The sequence below is a fragment of the Archocentrus centrarchus genome, unplaced genomic scaffold, assembly GCF_007364275.1.
Source record: "Archocentrus centrarchus isolate MPI-CPG fArcCen1 unplaced genomic scaffold, fArcCen1 scaffold_26_ctg1, whole genome shotgun sequence".
Taxonomy (NCBI): Eukaryota; Metazoa; Chordata; class Actinopteri; order Cichliformes; family Cichlidae; genus Archocentrus; species Archocentrus centrarchus.
In genome coordinates this window covers 5,302,277-5,322,147 of record NW_022060256.1, presented here as the reverse complement: position 1 = coordinate 5,322,147, position 19,871 = coordinate 5,302,277, and the positions used below count along the sequence as shown (strand labels likewise).

At 44.0% G+C, this 19,871-nt stretch overlaps 1 protein-coding gene across 1 annotated transcript in view; it reads left to right on the top strand.

Annotated features, from left to right (window-relative positions):
• Positions 1–19,871, top strand: part of adamts3 (ADAM metallopeptidase with thrombospondin type 1 motif, 3) — a 146,010-nt gene that overhangs the window by 55,673 nt on the left and 70,466 nt on the right. Inside the window, exon 5 of the mRNA XM_030723729.1 lies at positions 5,982–6,175. Coding sequence (XP_030579589.1) covers positions 5,982–6,175 — 194 coding nt within the window. The remainder of the gene's footprint in view (positions 1–5,981; positions 6,176–19,871) is intronic.

Genomic DNA, 19,871 nt, shown 5'->3' with positions numbered 1-19,871 from the left:
AGTCTTTCCTGCTCCCGATGAGCTGAGTGGAGACAGCTGTGAGGGGAAGGGCAGTACCTGGAGCACAGGAGCGAGATTACCTTTGACTATTTATAGCTGATCAATAAACTTAATCTCCCTTCTTTCTCCAGAGAAACTCTCAAGGTGACATTTATACTGTGTACAAGTAACAGGCCAATTAGTTGCAACAATAATATCAATGAAATATGGTGCTGATCAAACAACTGGAAAGGTCACCACAGACTGGTGCACACTTCTGTTTTATTCTAAAAATGAAAACGAGCATCTTGTTGTCAGTCTTACATGTAATGATGGATGATGCAGCTCAGGCAGACCACCCTTTGTTTAAAGGATTTAAAGCACAAATATCCCATAAACGTATTCTTTTAGGTTCATGCTGCATTATAACTGGCTCACAGTCCTGTGCTGGTCTGTGCAGGGTCCTTTTACTATTGACATTCATAACCACAGGAGCTGAAATAAATTATCATTAGCTGTTATGGTCTGACTCACACGTCCAAGTGTCATCTGTCTCTTTGCTTTACTTCTCTGTGATCGTTTGAACAGGAGCGGTCTAAAGCGAGCTGTCACCTCTAATCCGGACTTTTTCACAGTCCGTCAGATCAGAGTTTAGGCCCTTACTCAGTTTTCTGTGCAAATAAAGGCAAAGAGGATGGGAATGGAGCCGTGTACCTGCTTATATTTCAGTTTATGCAAATGGAGTGAATGGAGTGATCTAATGGTTCTGACTCAGGAGTCTGACATCACTCTGACGTTAACCTGGAATAACCTTTTAATGTGAGAGGTCTCTTTGTCAGTGCTTTTTCCAATCATTCAAGTTCCTCTCATTCCTGCTTAGCATCTCAGTCGTGGTATTATTATCAGAATTGTGAAGTCTCCCATCTGTGTGAATTTGTATAAACTTCATATATAAAATTGTATAAAATGTATCATGTATAAAATTGTAGAAACTTCACTACTACAACAAATGTGGAAAAAAGCTCCCTTGTTTGTTCCTGATCTGTTTGTCCCACAGTATTTTACCTCTTACTAGTTTTGGCTCCTGAGACAAATTAGTTTGAATTCAAGGACACAGTTTTATGCAAATTCCTGCCCTCAATCTTGATAAGAGTTTCTGTACACACGGTGGAGTTTACAGCCCTGCTACACTGCAGAAACAGATAAAAGGATTACAAACCATTTTTTAATTCACATTGCTGCCTATTGTTGCCGTAAAACCTCAAAGACTTATGAATATTTTTCCATAAATGGGGGCATCACCTACTTCTCCTGCACTAACATTTGTGGTGAGAAATGTATAGATTTCTGCAGGAGGAGCTGCTTATTGTGTGCATGTGAGTATATAAAAAATGCAGATGTCATAAAGGTTTGCGAGTATACAATGTGTCATTTTTGGCTGAATATCAGTGTCCATATTACTAATGGGTTATGTGGTGTGTGAGGGTCTGTGAACCGTGCAATGTGGATATTAATTCTGTCACTGCAGACACAGTAGATTTCCACTTTCAGCTGATGGCGAGATGCCTGTCGCCTACGTCTGTGCCATTTTTAGCCTGCGGCAGCTCTGGCTGGCCTCGTTGCCACCTTGCCGCACATTGCCACGTGTGGGTAGACGCTGGCCCGGGGCCCCGTCTCCTGGGCTGCTGCTGTTGCGTGGTGGGGCTCCCGTGGGACTGGGCTGTGGCCCGTGGCGGGGCAAGGCAGAGGAGGGAGGTGGGGTTGGGGTGCTCGCCACTGACTGAAGCACACTAGCAGTCTTAAGGAACGCTGCTGAGGGGAAGTCCTGTGCGTTTGAAGTACGGACCTCAGAGAGCCTGTTTACTCAGGAGGAGGAGGGGGGAGCTGGCCCGCTGCACAAGAATGCCTGTGTCATGACGGGAGCGGCGGAGAGGAGGAATGTGCTCCACAATCCCAACACTGTAGAAGCCGGGCCACGGCTGAGGTGGCAGCCATTTCTTCCTATTTATTTTAGCTCCCTCTCCACTCAATCACTGGCCCTGTCTGTGGCCCAGAGCATCCCTGGAAAAATGAAAAATGGCCTGTGCTTTTATTTATGGCTTGAGATTTGCCAGCACAGTATCTTCACCCAGTGTGAATGAAATATAAAACCGTGAACTACTTTACTTCAATCGTTTATTTATTGAGGGAAAATTCAAAGAGCATGCACGCTCTGCTTTGCTTTCCCTCAGACATTCATACATAGGAGGCTCTGAGTTCAGCTTTTCACACTTAATGTGTTCTTAGTGGTTTGCAAGAGCTACTTTTTATATTCCATGAATTTGGCCAGGTGAGAGCTCCACTGAGACGTCTGAAATGTCTTCATCTTCTCTAAGGCTGCTGCTGCGTGTCAATGCGATACAGCTCAAATGCTAATGAAGAGATGATTCGTGTATATGCCTTAGCTTAAATTGTTTAAAGACCAGAGGAGGTTGTTTCCAGTACCGTCAGTTCGAGCTGAATTCTCAGGATAATAAGTCAAGATTTGTTCGACTGACTGATGAGAGCTCACTGAAACATGGTTAATACACAAGCTTCCTGTGAGTCTGTGCCGCCTTTGTTTATCATCTCTGGTTTGTTTGTAAATGGGCTTCGTGAGTTATGTGAACCCAATTTTTAGTTCAAGGCCTGTGCTGTCTTAGTGGCAGAATGGACGATGATCTTTCTTGCTCTCAATTTATTTTCAGTTTGACTCAGTGGGATCTGAAATTGGTGTTCCGATGTTAAAACTTTCACTCACAAGTGTGGAGCATTTGCATCCAGCTGTGAAATAAACCATGTATATCATTATGTGCACTGAGCAAACATTTTAGCTTACACTGGGAATCATTATGTCAAGCCAGTCAGTTTAGTTTGTATGTAGTTAGTTTCAAACTGTAATAAAACCTGTAATGAAGCAAAAGTGAGCTTTAATTAGACATTTTCTGTGTTTTATTAATTATTTTGGGTTATTTGAAGATGATTTTAAAGTGGACTTCAATAACATTAAAGAGATTATCAAGGCTATTTAATTGTTTAAGTTGTAAATGGATTACGTAGACCTTTCAGCCACAACATCAAAACCTGACAGGTGAAGTGAATATTGGAGCATTGTGCTGAGAAAGCTTTAGTCCTGGCTTTAACGTGGATGTTAATGTGACACATACCACCTACCTAAACATTACTGCAGACCAGGAAAACCAAACTCTCTGATGTCACCAGCCTCTTGCAGCAGATCAGCGTGCCCACCATCCTACAAAAAACACCTGAGAAAGTTTGGAGGAGCCCCCGGACTCCATCCGATCCTCCTCACGGCGCAGTCAAGCTTGTGCCAGTGGACCCAACCACACTGCACAAGGAGCCAAAGGGCAACCCCCTAGGTGACCTTTGCACATGCTCAGATGAGTCAAAACTGTTTTGGCTGCACAAAGGGGATCTACACAATATTTTCCAGGTTTTAAATTTGTGGCTGATTGATTTTTGAATACCCAAATTCTTGCAATGACCTGAAAATGGCCCTTTGTGATCCTTCCTACTCACATCTGACACAGTTTGAGAGGCTCTGCTGCTATAAACCCCAAAAATGTGCATATTCAAAGGTGGGAGGAACTCGGGAAGAAGCTGCTGCTGCAAAGACCTCTATTAAAAAAAAAGTGAATTGAGGCTCTGAATACTTTTTGTAAATGAGAATTAGATTTTTCGGCTGTTTCGAAGACAAAGTCGAGCTGTTGTCAGAGCCTTGGCGTCAGCGGCGTGTGTTCCACTGACACTTCAGCGTTGGCCAGAACGATGTGACCTACGATGTTCACATTCACACCACAGATGCATCTGCTAAAAATCTCAGACGAGCTCCAATCTTGGCGACTTTGACCTCAAGCTAAATGTCAGAGGTCAAGTTTTCTGAAAATCTTCTGAACGTTATAACTCGAGAACGATCTCATCTGGAATCTTCAAATTCACACCAGATACACTCTGTTCAAGCTACACCCATCAAACGCCTCACACACGTCTTCACTGACTTTACTATAACAGCACCCCCCCCCCCCCCCCCCCCCCCCCCCCCCCACCCCCCGCCCCCATTACAAATCCAAAACAGCCGAGCGCTGGCACCCGCTCAGCGCTGCTCTTAATACTGTTGGTTGATCATCAGAAACTGCAGTTTTATCCATTTAAAATGAAATCCGCCTAAAAGTATGCTCAATACTGGATGTTATATAACATATTATAACAACTAGTTATATAACACTTATATATATATAACACAGGTGACGATAGTGATGGCCTTAGAAAAGAAAAGGCACATCTCTTCCATTCTCATTCTTGATTATGTCTGAAATGAAGCGCATACAGAACTAACAGAATACTGTGGTTAAGCCAAATAAAACACCGTCGGCATAATCACCAGCTCACTGATGGCCAGCAGAAAAACGGGCATGCTCAGAGGCACCCTGATGATTCATTCCACCTGCAGCTCTGCCCCTGCCTGCCTTTATGACCAGTTAATCTGCTCTTACTGCAAAGAAGAGAAAATTCAACCTCCAACACTTCTAACTAAAGCAGAAAAGTGTGGAGGAAAGGATATCTGTAGCCACTCGATGCCTCGGGGACTGCAGAGGGGGCAGATATCAGCAGTGCTCCCTATGGATTCATGGAGATACCTTCAGCCTTCAGGGTGCGTGCTAAGCAGTATTATGGGAACATTAAGTACTGGTGGTCCATTCCATAAAAGTGGAAAGCATTAGCAATTTCAGTTAGCAGAAGGAGAGGAGCCTGAAGTGTGTCGAGTCAGGCAGTTCACTTCATTTTCATATTGAGGGCGGCAAAAACTGGCTTCAAAGTCAAACCCTGATTTTTGACGTTAGGTAACTACAGAGGATAATTTGTGGGTTGTAACAATTCCTCAAAAGCTGCAATTTTTTTTGTCCTATATATTAATTAATGGCAGTAAACCTGTTCAGCATTTTGTTGGACAGAAGTGATTTGTGGATTGAGTGAACTGAGCTCCTTTCACAGACCTTTTTATCCTTCCACTCTTACAGGTTTGACAATGGCTTTCAGCATCGATCTCAGCCGTGTTCAAGCCGTGACAAAGCTTTACAGCCTGAAGCTCCATAACACAGCCAGCAGTGAATGAGCAGAATGAAAGACACAACTGTCAGCTAGTACATGAGTGGGTTTGTGGCATTTTGGCTAAAGGAAAAAGGCAATGGCACAAATATTTAAAGAAAAGCTGAGTGTTTCCAGTTCATGGAGAGAAAACTCAGGTGTGACTCATTGTGTTTATTAGATGTTTTATAATTTTATACTACGGTCATGAGTTGCAGCTACTATCTGATGTACTACTGATGAATCTTTTCTGTTTGTTAAGTTATCATTTGTCTTTTAAAAAGCAGGTACATAAGGCACACAGCTGTGTTATCCCCACAGCGCTCGATTTGTTTGGCAAATAGTTCAAAACTCAAAGATGTTCAGATTAAAATGACATAAAACAGAAAGTCCAACAAATTCACTCATTTAAGCTGGCTCAGAAAATGTCCGTTTGATCCAATAAATGATTAAAACGGGAAATGATCAACATTTAATTTTTCTGTTTCAGCACTTGAATTGAAGTGTTATGAAATCCGGCTGGGCTCGCACACCCGGCTGGAAAATGGAAAAAACATCTGCTTGGCTTTCTCCACACTTTGCTCCTCCATCTCTTCACATTGCTCATTAATTAATCACTAATCCTGAATATTTATTATCAAATAAAATAAGGATAAGCCTTTTTTTCTCTCCAGCCATCAAATATCAAACATGTCTATATACAGCCCAGCAGCCTCTAGAATTTCATTTTAATATTAATGAATTTTAATATTTCCATTGCACATGGAAATATTTGTGTTTGTCAGGTACCCGTTACAACATGTCCATGCGTTTGTTGTCATTTTGATGGTAAGAACATCTTCAGAGTTAACAGTCACATCCCTTCTGTCTCTGCACAGAGCCAGAGCTCGACGTTCCCGGGACTCTCGACTCAGTAACCCGACAGGTGAACGAGACGATCCACCGCCGCAGCCGGAGGAACGCCGGGGAGGAAGACTACAACATAGAGATCCTGCTAGGAGTGGATGACTCGGTGGTCCGATTTCACGGCAAGGAGCACGTGCAGAATTACCTTCTCACACTGATGAACATAGTAAGTCACTGCGACTTCATTTTGTTGCTAGTTTAAACAATCCGGTGTATCGAACCTGACACACTGGGCATCTTGGTGGTGTAGTGGTTACCTGGCTTGCTTCTGGCCTGCTGGGCCCGTCTCTGTGGTGTTTGTGTGCTGTCCCTTTACCTTCGTGGGTTCCCTCCAGGTACTCTGGACAGCTAGAAAAGTTCTATATGAATGCCACTCCAGTCCACAATAGCAGAATGGCAGTCTATACTAGTACCATTAAACTTCAACAACCACTCACTGTTATACTTTGACAGCCTCAGTGACAGTAATCACAGTCATTTTCAATTCAATTCAATTCAGTTTCATTTATACCGCACCAAATCACAACAGTCGCCTTGAGGCATTTTATATTGGAAAGTAAAGACGCAACAATAACACAGCAGCATAACTACGGGAGGGTTCAGGGTCACCTGATCCAGCCCCAACTATAAGCTTTATTAAAAAGCAAAGTTTTAAAAGTACAGAGGGTGTCTGTCTCCTGTATCCAGACAGCAGCCTGCTAACATGAGCTTCATCCAGCTCTCCAAATATTTCTAAGACAAGCTAACAGTAGGCACTGCTAACAAAGCCAGTGCACACAGCACACTGATACAGTGATTGGCGCTGCTGCCTGACAGCAGAAAGGTTGTGTGTGTCAGCTTGGACAGGCTTCAGTTATTTTATGAGGTCACTGGATCACACACAGACCTTTTTTCCTCATATTCACACTCTCTTCTTTTTTCAGTTTTTTCTCTTTCTGCGTTCTTAAAGAAAACCTGTATCTATTGACTCCTTTCATCCTCCCACTTGGCCATGTTTCAGCTAGTCCCAGCCATTCATGTATCTCCCATACATTTGCTCCAAGCCAAGTCAAAATGTGTTACTTTGCTCTTCTTTTTAGCCAATAATACAGAGGAGCTTACAATACCCTGCAATCTACATTTTCTCAATCTACATACTGCTGGTGTGGATCTGAATATATGAGTCACTGGTGTTACAGCAGCCCACTCCTGTTGGTCCTCTGCTGTGTTACACTGACTGAACCAGAAAACATGGAGGCACCTGTTGGGAGGCCAAGTGCATCTGTTTCTTTCTGTGTGAATTCACGCTGTTGTCCTCACACGGGATGCTAATAGTGCCTCCCTATAGAAGTTATGCTGCCATCCCAGTGGAATCCCTAGCAGGGTTTATTCTGCCCTTCGTGTGCAGTGGGCGGTTGACTCAGGCTGTCATTAGTCTGTGGAGGCAGATTAGATGCAGTGTTTGCTCATCAAGTTGTCACCGATACCACAGATACACCTCGCTTGTGTTGTAAGAGACCGGCTACACGCGCTGAACTGTGAAGTGTTCCTTTAATGAGGGATTTCAATGCAGACGGAGGAGCAGGCGGAGGACTTTCGCCCCGCTGTTTCCATGCTCTCTGTGGAGCGTCGTCACTCTGCCTTTGCTGTTCCTCAGCAGCTGATCAAAGCTTTCTGAAACTGCTGCCAGCCCGTGATCGTATAGCACCAAATTCTGGTAGGCATCAGTTTTTGTATCATCGGTGACGTGTTGGTGGGCAGAAGAATTTGACTTGAAACATGAAAGGAATTTTTTATAATGAAAGTGACAAAGCTTCTGTGCATCAGCAGGAGATGGATGTTCCTGTTCAGAAGTACTGATTGCATTTTTTTAACACTCTTTCTGTGCGCTCTGCCTCTACGTTAAAGACAGGCGGGATTGTCTCTCATTTCATTCATTATTTGTAGCCCTGTATTAAAATTACAAGCCTATCAGACGTTCTTGTTATTCTGCATAATGGTTCCATACTGTAGTTTGGATATGAAAGCAGTTCATCTGTCAGGTCTGTTTAAAGGAGGTTTTATGGCTCAAACGCTCCAGCCTGGACTGACTGGAAGGATTTCAGCAGCTTGTTTGTCACTGACAGCCAATCAGGGCCCACCAGTCATTGTTGATTTCCTGGAGTCTGAATGTGCTTCAGTCACTCTGCCTGGAAAAACCAATGAATGACCCAAATAACTGAAACAAATTAATTTTATGTAGCATTTTGCTGTTATACAACTTTATGTATATTTTATTTATAGTTTGTTTTTGTTTTTTCATGAGCACAGTTATGCCAGACTAAAGAAAAAAAAAAAGGGTACTTATGGATGTCATTCTGATCATTGTGACCTATATCAGGGATCCTCAAATCCAGGCCTCGAGGTCCGGTGTCCTGCAGGTTTCAGATGTGTCTCTGATCCAAAACACCTGATTCAAATGGCTGAATTACCTCCTCAGTATGCAGTCAGGTTCTCCTGCTAATGACTTCTATATTTGACTCAGGTGTGTTGAAGCAGAGACACATCTAAACCCTGCAGGACACCGGCCCTCGAGGCCTGGAGTTGAGGATCCCTGACCTATATCTTATAATTATGGTACTGTATATCTGAAAAACAGTTACTGTAGGTCTCATGTTTACATGCACTGTCAGTTCAATTTTGAGCTTTTAATGATTTCTTTGATTTTTTTTTTTCAGGGTGGGATGATTGTACTGTAAACAGAAAACAGGAACTGGGTGCACAAGTTTGAATTTATTTCAGATTTTCTCTGATCCACGCAGACTCACAAATGTACATATAGGCTCAAATATTTATACGGACTCACTTAAATAATAAGCGGTGCTGAAGATTAGTGATCATGATTGACTACAACTGGTAAGATAAGAGAAGATAGATATCTTTATTATCATTGCACAAAATACAATGAAATTGTGTTGGAGCCATCCTCCAGGTGCTGAAATAATAAATAATATGAGATAGAAAATAAGAAATATAAAGGTCCTGTACGTGTCTTCTAGTCTGGGTGCCGGTGCTGGGTGCCGGTGATCTACTCGGCAGTCTTGATGATGTGCTGGAGAGCTTTGTTGTTGTTTGCAGTGCAGCCAGAGTACCACACTGAGATACGGTATGTGAGGACGGACTCGATGGCTGACCTGTAGAAGCTCACCAGCAGCTGTTGTGGGAGTCGAGCTCTCTTCAAGCACCTCAGGAAGTGAAACCTCTGGAGACCTTTCCTGACTGTTGCTGTGGCGTTGACAGTCCAGGTCATGTCGTGGCCCCCATGTTGACCCCAAGGTACCTGATGCTCTGCACGACCTCCACACTCACCACTGATGGTGGGGCGACGGACGCGGGCCTCAGTCTCCTGAAGTCCAGGATCAGCTCCTTCATCTTTGCTGCTTTGGGGATCAGGTTGTTCTCTCGGCTCCAGTTCTCCAGGTTCTCGACCTCTGGTCTGTAGGCAGGCTCATCACTGGATGTAATCTTGCCTACCATGATGGTGTCATCTGCAAACTGGTAGTTTCTCTTTACCAGCATAAAAGGATTTGTTTGACAGCATTTATTAGCTCAACCAATCCTCTGAACAATGTCGAAGTCCAAGGAACTCAGTGAAGATAGAAGTGTTGATCTACACAAGTTGGGCAGGTCTCTTGGATCTATTTTTAAACAAGGTCATCTGAACAATTGTATGTAAGTACAAGTTATTCACATGTGTCACTATTTGTCAGGGTCTGGAAGGACATCCAAACTGTCACCCTCAGACGAGAAGAAATTGGTTAGGATGTTCAGGAACAACCCAGGAACCACCAAGGCTCAAGTCTGCCATGAACTAGAAACTGCTGGAACACCAGTGTCCATGTCCACAGCAAAGCCAGTTTTATAGTGCACACACAGACTGAGAGTGCAGACCAAGAAAGAAGCCTCTGCTTCAGTTGCCCACATGAACAAACCAAATGCCTTCTTTTGGCTAGAAGAAATGAAATGCAGTATTAGTAAAGGTGAGGCTTTCAAACCTAAGAACACTGTACCAGCTGTCATGTATGGTGGTGGTAGCATCATGCTCTGGGGATGTTTGGCTGCCAGTGGTACCGGTACATTACTGGTACAAAGGAGTTGGAATAATGAAGAATGAGGGCTTCCTCCAAATTCTTCAACTTCACCTCAAATCAACAGCTAGGCAGTAGACACAGTCGGGTGTTCCAGCAGGACAATGATCCCAAACAGACATCAGAACTGGCTTTGGAAGGGATACAGCAGGCTAACATTAAGCTTCTGGACTGGCTTTCCCAAAACCCGACCTTAACCCTTTGGAAAATTTGCAGCATCTTCGCTCTGTTCCATGCTAGGAAACCGAACAATTTAAATGGACTCTACCAATTCTGCCAAGAAGAGCAGTCAAATATCCGTCCAGAATTATGCCTGAAGCTTGTTGATGGCTACCAAAAGCACCTGGTGGGGGTACAGCTTTCCACGACATCCATCCCCGTGATGAGTGCCTGTAAACGTCTGACCGCAACTGTGTATCTCATGATTTTAAAATGTTATCAATAAGGTTTAACATGAATGTTTTTATTCATCTTTCTCTTACATAAAAAGTTAAATAGAATTATATCAGGAGCCTGGTGTCCTTGAGTTGATGAAGCAGATCATAAACCTCAGTGTCCCTGATCTGGCATATTTATTTATTTATTTATTTCCCTCAACCTTGTGCTATATTAGTGTGTTCACTATATCTGCTACATAACTCTTCTCTGTGCAAGAACTGTCATTTGTGCAATATTTGATATTTTTGTACATCTGTTACATTTATTTACTCTCCTGTAAGTCTTTGTGTTGTTTGATATTTGTACTGTTGATCTTTGGTAAATGGACTTGTTCTTATATAGCACTTTTCTACTCTTTTTTGAGCACTCAAAGCACTTATACAGCTTTGAGTGTTGAAAACAGAAGGCTTTGTAGCATATAAATACTGGTTTTACAGTATTTTTCTTATCTTCTTGTTTAGGTTTTATAAGGAAAGGCACTGAACTGTGGCAGCTGCTACAGTTTGATCATACTTCATGTTTGATGACAGTAAAAGCTTTCTATTCTATTCTATTCTATTTCTATTGTGTCATGATATTCTCATCTCTACATTAAATGCCCCCAACATAAACCTAAACTCCTTCTGACTTCTAAAGCACTAATTGCTCTTTTCGGTCCACTGAAGCATCACTCTATTGCTTTAATTCTCTCTCTCTGGATGTCTGCAGCGGTCTGACACTGAAATTTTGAGGTTATTGATGGTGTTTTCCAGTAGAGGTCCCCGCTGGCTTTATCTGGAGGCAGCTCAGTCTCTGAACACTGATTACTGTGATTGATCTTCTCTTTTTTATGTTCTTGTCTCGTCTCCCCTCTTTTATACTGCTGTATTATTTTCTCTCTCTGTCTCTCGTCTCTTCCTCCTTCTTTCCCCACCTCCTCTGTTTTTATTTTAATCCTCTCCTCCTTTTTCTTCTCACCTTACTCCATCTTTACGTTTCATCACATCTTTTTTTTTTTTTTTTTTTTTTTTTTTTTAGCCTGTCATGTCTGGCATCTTTCACAATCGGAATGATGATCCGAATGCACTGATGTACCAAACATATTTGCTTTGACAAGAACAGCTCTATATGTTTCCTATAGGCTCTTCTTGTTAATGTTTGCAATTTTATTTTTATTTATTTATCTTTTTATTTAGTTATTCATGCCAAGTCTGACAGGCAACAAAGAAGGGGCAAGAACAAGAGGTGGGGGGGAGAAAAGGGGGGGGGGGGGGGGGGGGGAGGAAGAAAGGAGATAGAAAAAAAATAAAAAAATAAAAAAATAAAAGGGGTTGATATACTCACACACACACACACACACACACATCCATACACACACCCATATGCACCTACATATACACACACACACAAACACACACACACAAGTTTATTGTTTGTAGTAATGTGTGTGTATGCGCCTTTGTCATGCAATGTATTCGATAATGAGGGCGAGAAACTGCAACCATGCCCCCCGCGATCCAGAGGCAGATAGGGAAGGACCCAGGGGACCCAGGCCATCCACAGCACAGGAGCTCAGAAGACTTGGGGCCACACATCCCGATGGCAACCGTGTACACTCCCCAGAAGAGGAAGGAGGGAGGCTACAGACGGAACCCCCACAATCCAGGGGCTAGAGTCCAGAGAGCCAGAGACGACGGGCAGCCCACCCCCCCCGGCAAGCCGGCACCCCCAGCACGAGCCAGGCATGCGGCCCCCGAGGCCCCAAGCGCCCGAGAGCAGCCCGACACCCGGCAGAGCCCCCCCACGCGCCAAAGAGGCCCAAGCCACCCCCAGGTCACGGCCGCCAAGGGAGCAGGCCAAAAACCATGCCGAGACATCCGGCCACACATCCCGGGACCCACGGGCACCCACACCCCAGGGGCGGCAGTGACGACCAGTGGGGAGCAGCGTGGAGCGGTAGGGAGGGGTAACTCCCACCCTCCGTGTCCCACAGGTGCCAAGGCTTGGCAAGCCACCAACCCAGGCCCAGCTGTCCACACACACACACTCTCACAAGCACGCACGTACACACACACACACACGTACCAGTCATTCCCTCATGTACACACACGCACATACACACGCACGCACATTCGCATGCACCAGTCACACACTCATGCATACACACTCACACTCACACGCACATACACACACACACACGTACCAGTCGTTCCCTCATGTACACACACGCACATACACACGCACGCACATTCGCATGCACCAGTCACACACTCATGCATACGCACATGTAACATACATGGACACCTAATGTGGGAGAGCGGGTACCAGCACCAAGCCAGCGGCAACCCAGGGAAGCAGCCAACCCAGCCCCGAACAATGAGCCAGTCCCCATCCCAGGCGGGGTGCATGGAACTGGGGTGTGAGAAGGCCCGCCCGCCCCCTCCTCCCACTCAGCGTGTTGGGGGGGTGATGTGAATGTATGTACTGAGAAGAATGTGTATGGCTGTGTGAAAACTACAGTGCTTTTAAAATTGGAAGGACAGATGTAATATGAGCACTGAATAACAGCGCCCATCCACACTATCCCCCCAAGGCCCTCAATGTCTAAAATGTAAATACGTTTCATCACATCTATGTTCATCATGTTCATTTGTTCTTGTTACTCTTTTTTCTTTCTGCAGTTCCTCCTGTAACCCCCCCTTTTTTTGTCATCTTTCCTCTCTTTTCAGTACTTCTCTCTCATCAACTTCTCTCTTCTCACTTTCTTTGTTTGGACCAAATTAAATCTGGTTGTGGTCAAAAGTTTGGACACACTCACCTGTAAGTGTGTCCAAACTTTTGACTGGAACTGTATTTAGAGGGGTTTTTGTATATATTTTGACACATTGGGCAGCACTGTAGTGCAGCGGTTAGCACCGTTGCCTCACAACATGAAGGGGTTCGAATGCACCATCCACCCTTCAGTGTGGAGTGTGAATGTTCTCCCTGGGTCCTCTGGCTTCCTCCTGAATAAAGACTGAGGCTGCTTTGTTGTGTACACTGAATGAAACTGCTTTGCCTGTTGTCATCAATTTTCCCTCCTGGGCTGTCAGAGATCAACAACAGCTTTATATTTGCTTTACATCTTACATGAAGTCAAGGCAGAAGTTATTACATGTTGCCTCCTTTCTCTTACAGAGAAACATGTAATAACTTGAGGCGTCTGTTTGTAGTGATCTGGTGCTATTTAAATAAAATAAAATTGAACTGAACTGAAATGCCAGCTCAAGCCAACATAAGTATTAGACTCAATGGAGAGTTTGAAGTTCTAGGATGATGATCTGCAAAAAAATATAAATATAAGTAAAATATCAGTTAAAAACTGACATACATGCCATTTATGTTCCTCTCTTGGTACATTTAGGTTCTGCAGCAACACTTTTCCTGCACACAGAGCTCTCAGTTTTAGCTGTTAAGCTTTGTGTTCAGTATGCACTAGCTGTCTGACTTAATTGTGTGTGGCCTGCACTTTCTGCTGGGCTCAGTACACTGCATTTAAGGGTTATGCAACATTTCTACCTCTGTGGTTTATTCTTTGACTCTACCGGAGCTTTGCATGAGTCACTGTTCAAATAATCCTTATTTGTTTAATACTGCTGTTCATCCTCTTTTTCCAAGGTTTCCAAGGTTCTGTGTTCAGCTGTGTGTCTGTCATGACCACACTGGGGACATCCACTCTCACTGTTTCACATGGGCCATGTTTAATATGAGCATCGACCATTATAACTGTGAACATTTCCAAGCATCAGAAGGAGCAAAATTGCTGTTGTTTTAAAGTTCATTAGCATCATTTAGAATTACAGGAGAAAAAAGCAAGCTCTCCTGCCCCCCCCCCCCTCATTTTTAGCTTGGCTAAAGGTGTTGTTGGTGGCTACAAAAACTTTAACATTGGCCATAATTCTAGAACAATCTCACCTAGGATGTTCAAATTCACACCATACATGCTTACAGTTCTATACACACTGACTTTACTATAACAGCACTTTGACCCACCCACCCCACCGTTTCCCCCAAAACAGCCGAGCGTGGGCGCCTGCTCAGCGGTGCTCTTGTTATTCATCTCCTCGTCTTATCTCTCCCTTTCACTCGTCCATTGTTTCCTTTCATCTCGTTCTTTTCTTGTCTTCTTGCCTCCACTGCTCATCTCCACTCAGTGTCCTCCTTTCTGTCTCCTTCACTCCTCTTTGTTTCTATTGCTGTGCTGCATCTTTTTGTCTGTTGCCTAAAAGCAGTGAGGTGGTGGTCACCTACTCAATACTTGCATATTCGAAGCACAGGTTTTTCCACTTTGAAAAAATTATTCCGTGAGGGGAGAACATAATTGTTTAAAGTGTTTCCTGAAGCCTTCGTTACTTTGTTTATTTGACATTTCTTTTTGGGATAATGTGATTGTGTTGGTGATTTCAGCCCGTCTTTGTGCTCTGGATGGAGACACTGATGCACTCTGCAGAGTCACCTTTATGGACATCTGAGTTGATGTTGGATGATGCACGTTGGCAACTGTTGCTGTGTCTTCTTTGGCTTTCATGCATTAGTTAGACTGCAATTTGTGGTGTGTTTTCAGGCAGCTGAATATCCCTCTGAGACCTTATGTTCTCTGCAGGGTTCACAAAAAAAGTTCAATTGAAAGATGCTTTTTTTCCTCGGTTCTCAGGAGGATGTGTAGTTGTGTTGCTTTGCGGTGCAGACACAGTACAGCACTCTCTAGAAATTATTTCTCCACAGCTGATCCTCTTTGAGGAAAAGCTCTTCAGCTTCAGCAGTGCCAGACATTTGAATTTTTTTATATATTGGTCTTTTCAGCATAGTGTTCTTCTAGTTCTTCTGGTCTGAGAAACATCAAGCTGTGCTATGCAGGGGGACAGCTGTGGTTGGCACATGCAGGCATGTCATCAGGTGGTGATTTTAGTGATTTGACATTGCTTGTATTCTTCTGGTTGAGCCCAGTTTTTCAGTATCACTCGTGTTCAATTCATTGTGTGAATCCAAAATCATGATCGAGATTCAAATTTGCTTAATTGTGCAGTGACAACATATAATGAGACAAATTGATTCCTGTTGTAAATATGTGGTGGAAACTGTTGATAGGGCTGGGACCGGTCTCTGCTCAGTGTGTAGGATAACATATGGTGTAATTTCAGCTTCCCCTGAAGGAGAGGCTCACAGTGCAGCTCCTGCAAGCAGAGCAAAGCTGCTCTGCTTGTAGATACACATTTGGGATCTGCAGCATTTATCTGTCTTCATCTCGGAGCTCCCATCTGTGATGCAGCTCACGTTCACCTGGACTGTTACTTCGTAAAGTCCCAAGAAGTGAAAGGTGCAGCCTGCTGGAGCTCGAGTAATGTGGCAGCTTGGAGCTGTCCTGCTCGTGCAGCGCTGCATCGCCCCAAAAAGTCAACAAAGCAAAAACCATGCTCTGGGGACAATTTAACATGTGACGATGCGCTGCTGGAATATGTTTTTTTTTTTTTTCCACCTTTTCTATCCTGAGTGGAGAACACTGACTTATTGTGCAGTGAGACGGATGAGCTCAGTGAGAAATCACTGACCCAGAGAAAATCAGTCCCACTGCCTGTGACTTTAGTTCTCATGCTCCGCTAATTAGGTCTCCTCATGTGGAGAGCAAGATGTCAAGATGTTGATCTGTTCACTGATTGGATTGGTACTCACTGTGCGGCCAATCAGTTAGTGACAAAACAACAGCGGTGAGATCTGCATGATGGGCATGCACACATTTGACTCAAAAAGGATGTTCTTTTTTCCAGCTGTCACACAGGCACAATATATATATATATATATATATATATATATATATATATATATATATATATATATATATATATATATATATATATATATATATATTGTATTTCTAGTAGTTTTTGTATTCAGGAGAAGTACTGAGTGAAACTCTGTTTCTCTGTTTGTTAGCATCTACTGTGTTCATGAAAGCAGTGTTTAGCATTTCAGATAATAATATTAGTGTATTGAGACCTTAGATAGAAACTTCTAGCTGGTCTCTTTTTCCTCAAACAATCACCACAGCAGATTGATTTGGCAAAAAAAAACGGTATGCCCTTCCTGAAGCAACCCACCCCATTCATCTAGGCTTGGGAATGGCACTAGGAGTACACTGGCTTGTGACCCCTCCTCCCTGTGCTGGTTATCTCGTGCGATTTTTCTCCTGATTGTGATTCAGGGACCTTTTGTGCACCAGCAGAATCTGATATCACTACATCACGGAAGCACGTGAGCTTAGTCAAAACAAATTTGTACCAATTAGGTTTTATTTCTCCATAAACTCATTTAGACATGATTTATTCTCCTGTCCTCTCCACATCCCAGAGGTGCTCTATTCAATCAAGGTGGAATATCACCAGTTTAAGAGTTTAAAGCAGCCATTAGAGGATGTGGTCATAAAGGGATGGATATGGTCAGTGGCAATGCTCAGCTCAGCTGTGTCATTGTCAGTTGGTACTGACAAGTGCTAAGTGCTAAGAAAATAACTGCACCTCCACTACAGACCTGAACCACTGATATAAGCTTTCATTCTTTCATGTTGTTTACACCAAAATTGTGACCCTACCATCTGAATGTTTTGGCAGAAATCAAGACTCATCAGACCAGGCAATACTTTTCCAATCTTCTGCTGTCCAATTTTGGTGATCTAGTGTGAACTGTAGCCTCGATTTCCTTTGTTGGCAGGAGTGGCACCTGTTGTGCTGTTGTGGCACTTCTGCTTTGAGGTTTGATATGTTGTGCATTCAGACATAAATGCACAAGTATGTTGTGCTTCTCTGCTTAGGCAGCAGTGCTCGGCCGGGCACAGCCCAAAGAGATAACATGGGCCCACCATCCTGTCGGCCCACCACCTGGTGGTGAATTGGATCAGGTGGCAGGGGAAGATGCTGGACAGACTTGGTGCACCTAAATGTATTGTGAGGGTCCGCTGGGAATGCCTGGTAGAAGCCCCAGTCCGTGAGATCTTCAACTCCCCCCCTCCGGCAGAACTTGGACGTTGAGTCCAAATGGACCATGTTCCACACCTCCATTGTTGAGGCTGCTGCTCAGACCTGTGGCTGCAAGGTGGTTGGTGCCTGTCGTGGTGGTAACCCCCGAACCAGATGGTGGTCACCGGAGTGGAAGGGAGACATCAAGCTGAAGAAGGAGTCCTATCGGGCTTGGTTAGCCTGTGGGACTCCGGAGGCAGTTGACAGGTATCGGCAGGCCAAGTGAAATGCAGCTCGGGCAGTGGCCGAAGCAAACACTTGGGTGTGGGAGGAGTTCAGTGAGGCTACGGAAAAAGACTTTCGGACAGCATCGAAGCGATTCTGGCAAACCGTCAGGCGACTCAGGAGGGGAAAGCAGTGCTTCACTCACATGGTTTATAGTGCGGGTGGGTTGCTGCTGACTTCAACTGAGGCTATAGTCGGACGGTGGAAGGACCTCCTGAATCCCACTGACACGCCTTCTATAGTGGAAGCAGAGTCTGGGGATGAGGGAGATGACTTGACCATCACTGGGGGTGAGGTCACTGAGGCAGTTAAACAACTCCTTGGTGGCAAGGCTCCTGGGGTGGACGAGATTCGCCCTGAGTTCCTGAAGGCTCTGGATGTTGTAGGGCTGTCTTGGTTGACACGCCTCTGCAACATTGTGTGGCGATCTGGGGCAGTGCCATTGGATTGGCAGACCGGGGTGGTGCCATCTTTAAGAAGGGAAACTGGAGGGTGTACTCCAACTTTCGGGGGATCGCAGTCCTCACCCTCCCCGGTAAGGTCTATGCCAGGGTGCTGGAAAGGAGGGTCCGTCCGTTAGTCGAACCTCGGATTCAGGAGGAACAATGCGGTTTTTGTCCTGTCGCAGAACGCTGGACCAGCTCTTTATTCTCTCAAGGATATTCGAGTGTGCGTGGGAGTTTGCCCAACCAGTCTACATGTGCTTTGTGGACTTGGAGAAGGCATTCGACCGTGTCCCTCGGGGTGTCCTTTGGGAGGTCCTGCGGGAGTATGGGGTGTCTGGCCTGTTGTTGCAGGCCATTCAGTCTTTGTACAACCGCAGTGAGAGAGTATATATTTTAGGAGTGAAAAAGACCCACTGACTAAGAAGAAAGGCTAACCTTTGTCACTGTCATTGCTGCCCTGCTGAGCAATATTAAAGTAGTTTTCTTGAGTGAGGCCAGTGTGTTCTAAATATTGGCAGGAAATGCCCCCATACATCCATCCTGAAATCCAGCCCCGTGATCTTCTTCATATTCTGAGCTGATCACCTGCACAATGAGATAATATCTATTTTTGGTCTTCCACAAATAGGACTATAATATTTAATGCACAAGTTTAAAAACTCAAAGTTATTCACATTAATATTAAAAGAATTATCACAGTAATTAAATTCATTTAGTGGAGCTCTGGCTTTGTTCAGCTTGCTTCAGCAGGTTCCATTCATAGGCGACCATCACTGACTCATCAATCTGTCGCTTGGTTGCCAGCCAAATAATAATGTCCAGTTAAATGTTTTGCATGTGAAAATTGCAGCATTGATAACTTCACACTTCTCACTATTATGGCCCGATCAAACTGCGCGGGTCATTTGTCACATAGAATCACAGAACCAGGACCCGTCCTTTTATAAAGCAATATTGAATTTCCATAGTCTCTGAGGTCCATAAAGATGTGAATTGTCACACTGGGCCTGATGCCAGGCATTCTGCATTGAATAAAATCCATAATATTTTACTGACTACAGTCTGGCATGAGGACAAGGACTTTAACTGAAAAGAAAATAAGTGGCAGATAGTCACAGTTTTCTCAACTGCACGCAGCTAACTTTAGCAAACAGCTACTATGCCTGCAAATTCTTCTTGTATTAATATTATTAATTATAACCGTCCCCTGTATTTTCAGGAGGACCATACAGAACATGGATATCATTTAAACAGGAAATGTATCGATGCATTTTACACATTGCTGATGCCTGCAGATACAGGGAAATGTGATCCCTCCATCTGAATGAATACGCACATGTCTGCAGGTGATAATTGTGTTGACTACTAAAATAGAAAGCAACAAATTGTGTGCATAACAAGTCTCACTTCACAATTTCATTCAGATTCAAGTTCATAGAAAACATTAGTCAGGCTGCCTGTGGAGAGTTCCTCACCAGCCTGGCTCGCTGACTCATTCACTTCTCTTTACATTACGTCTGTGGCTGCAGGATACCGAGATGGTGTGAATACTAAATGACTGTCACATGCTCCTGTTCTGGCTCCTTTACAAAGAAAGCCTTTTCCGTGGAACAGTCTAA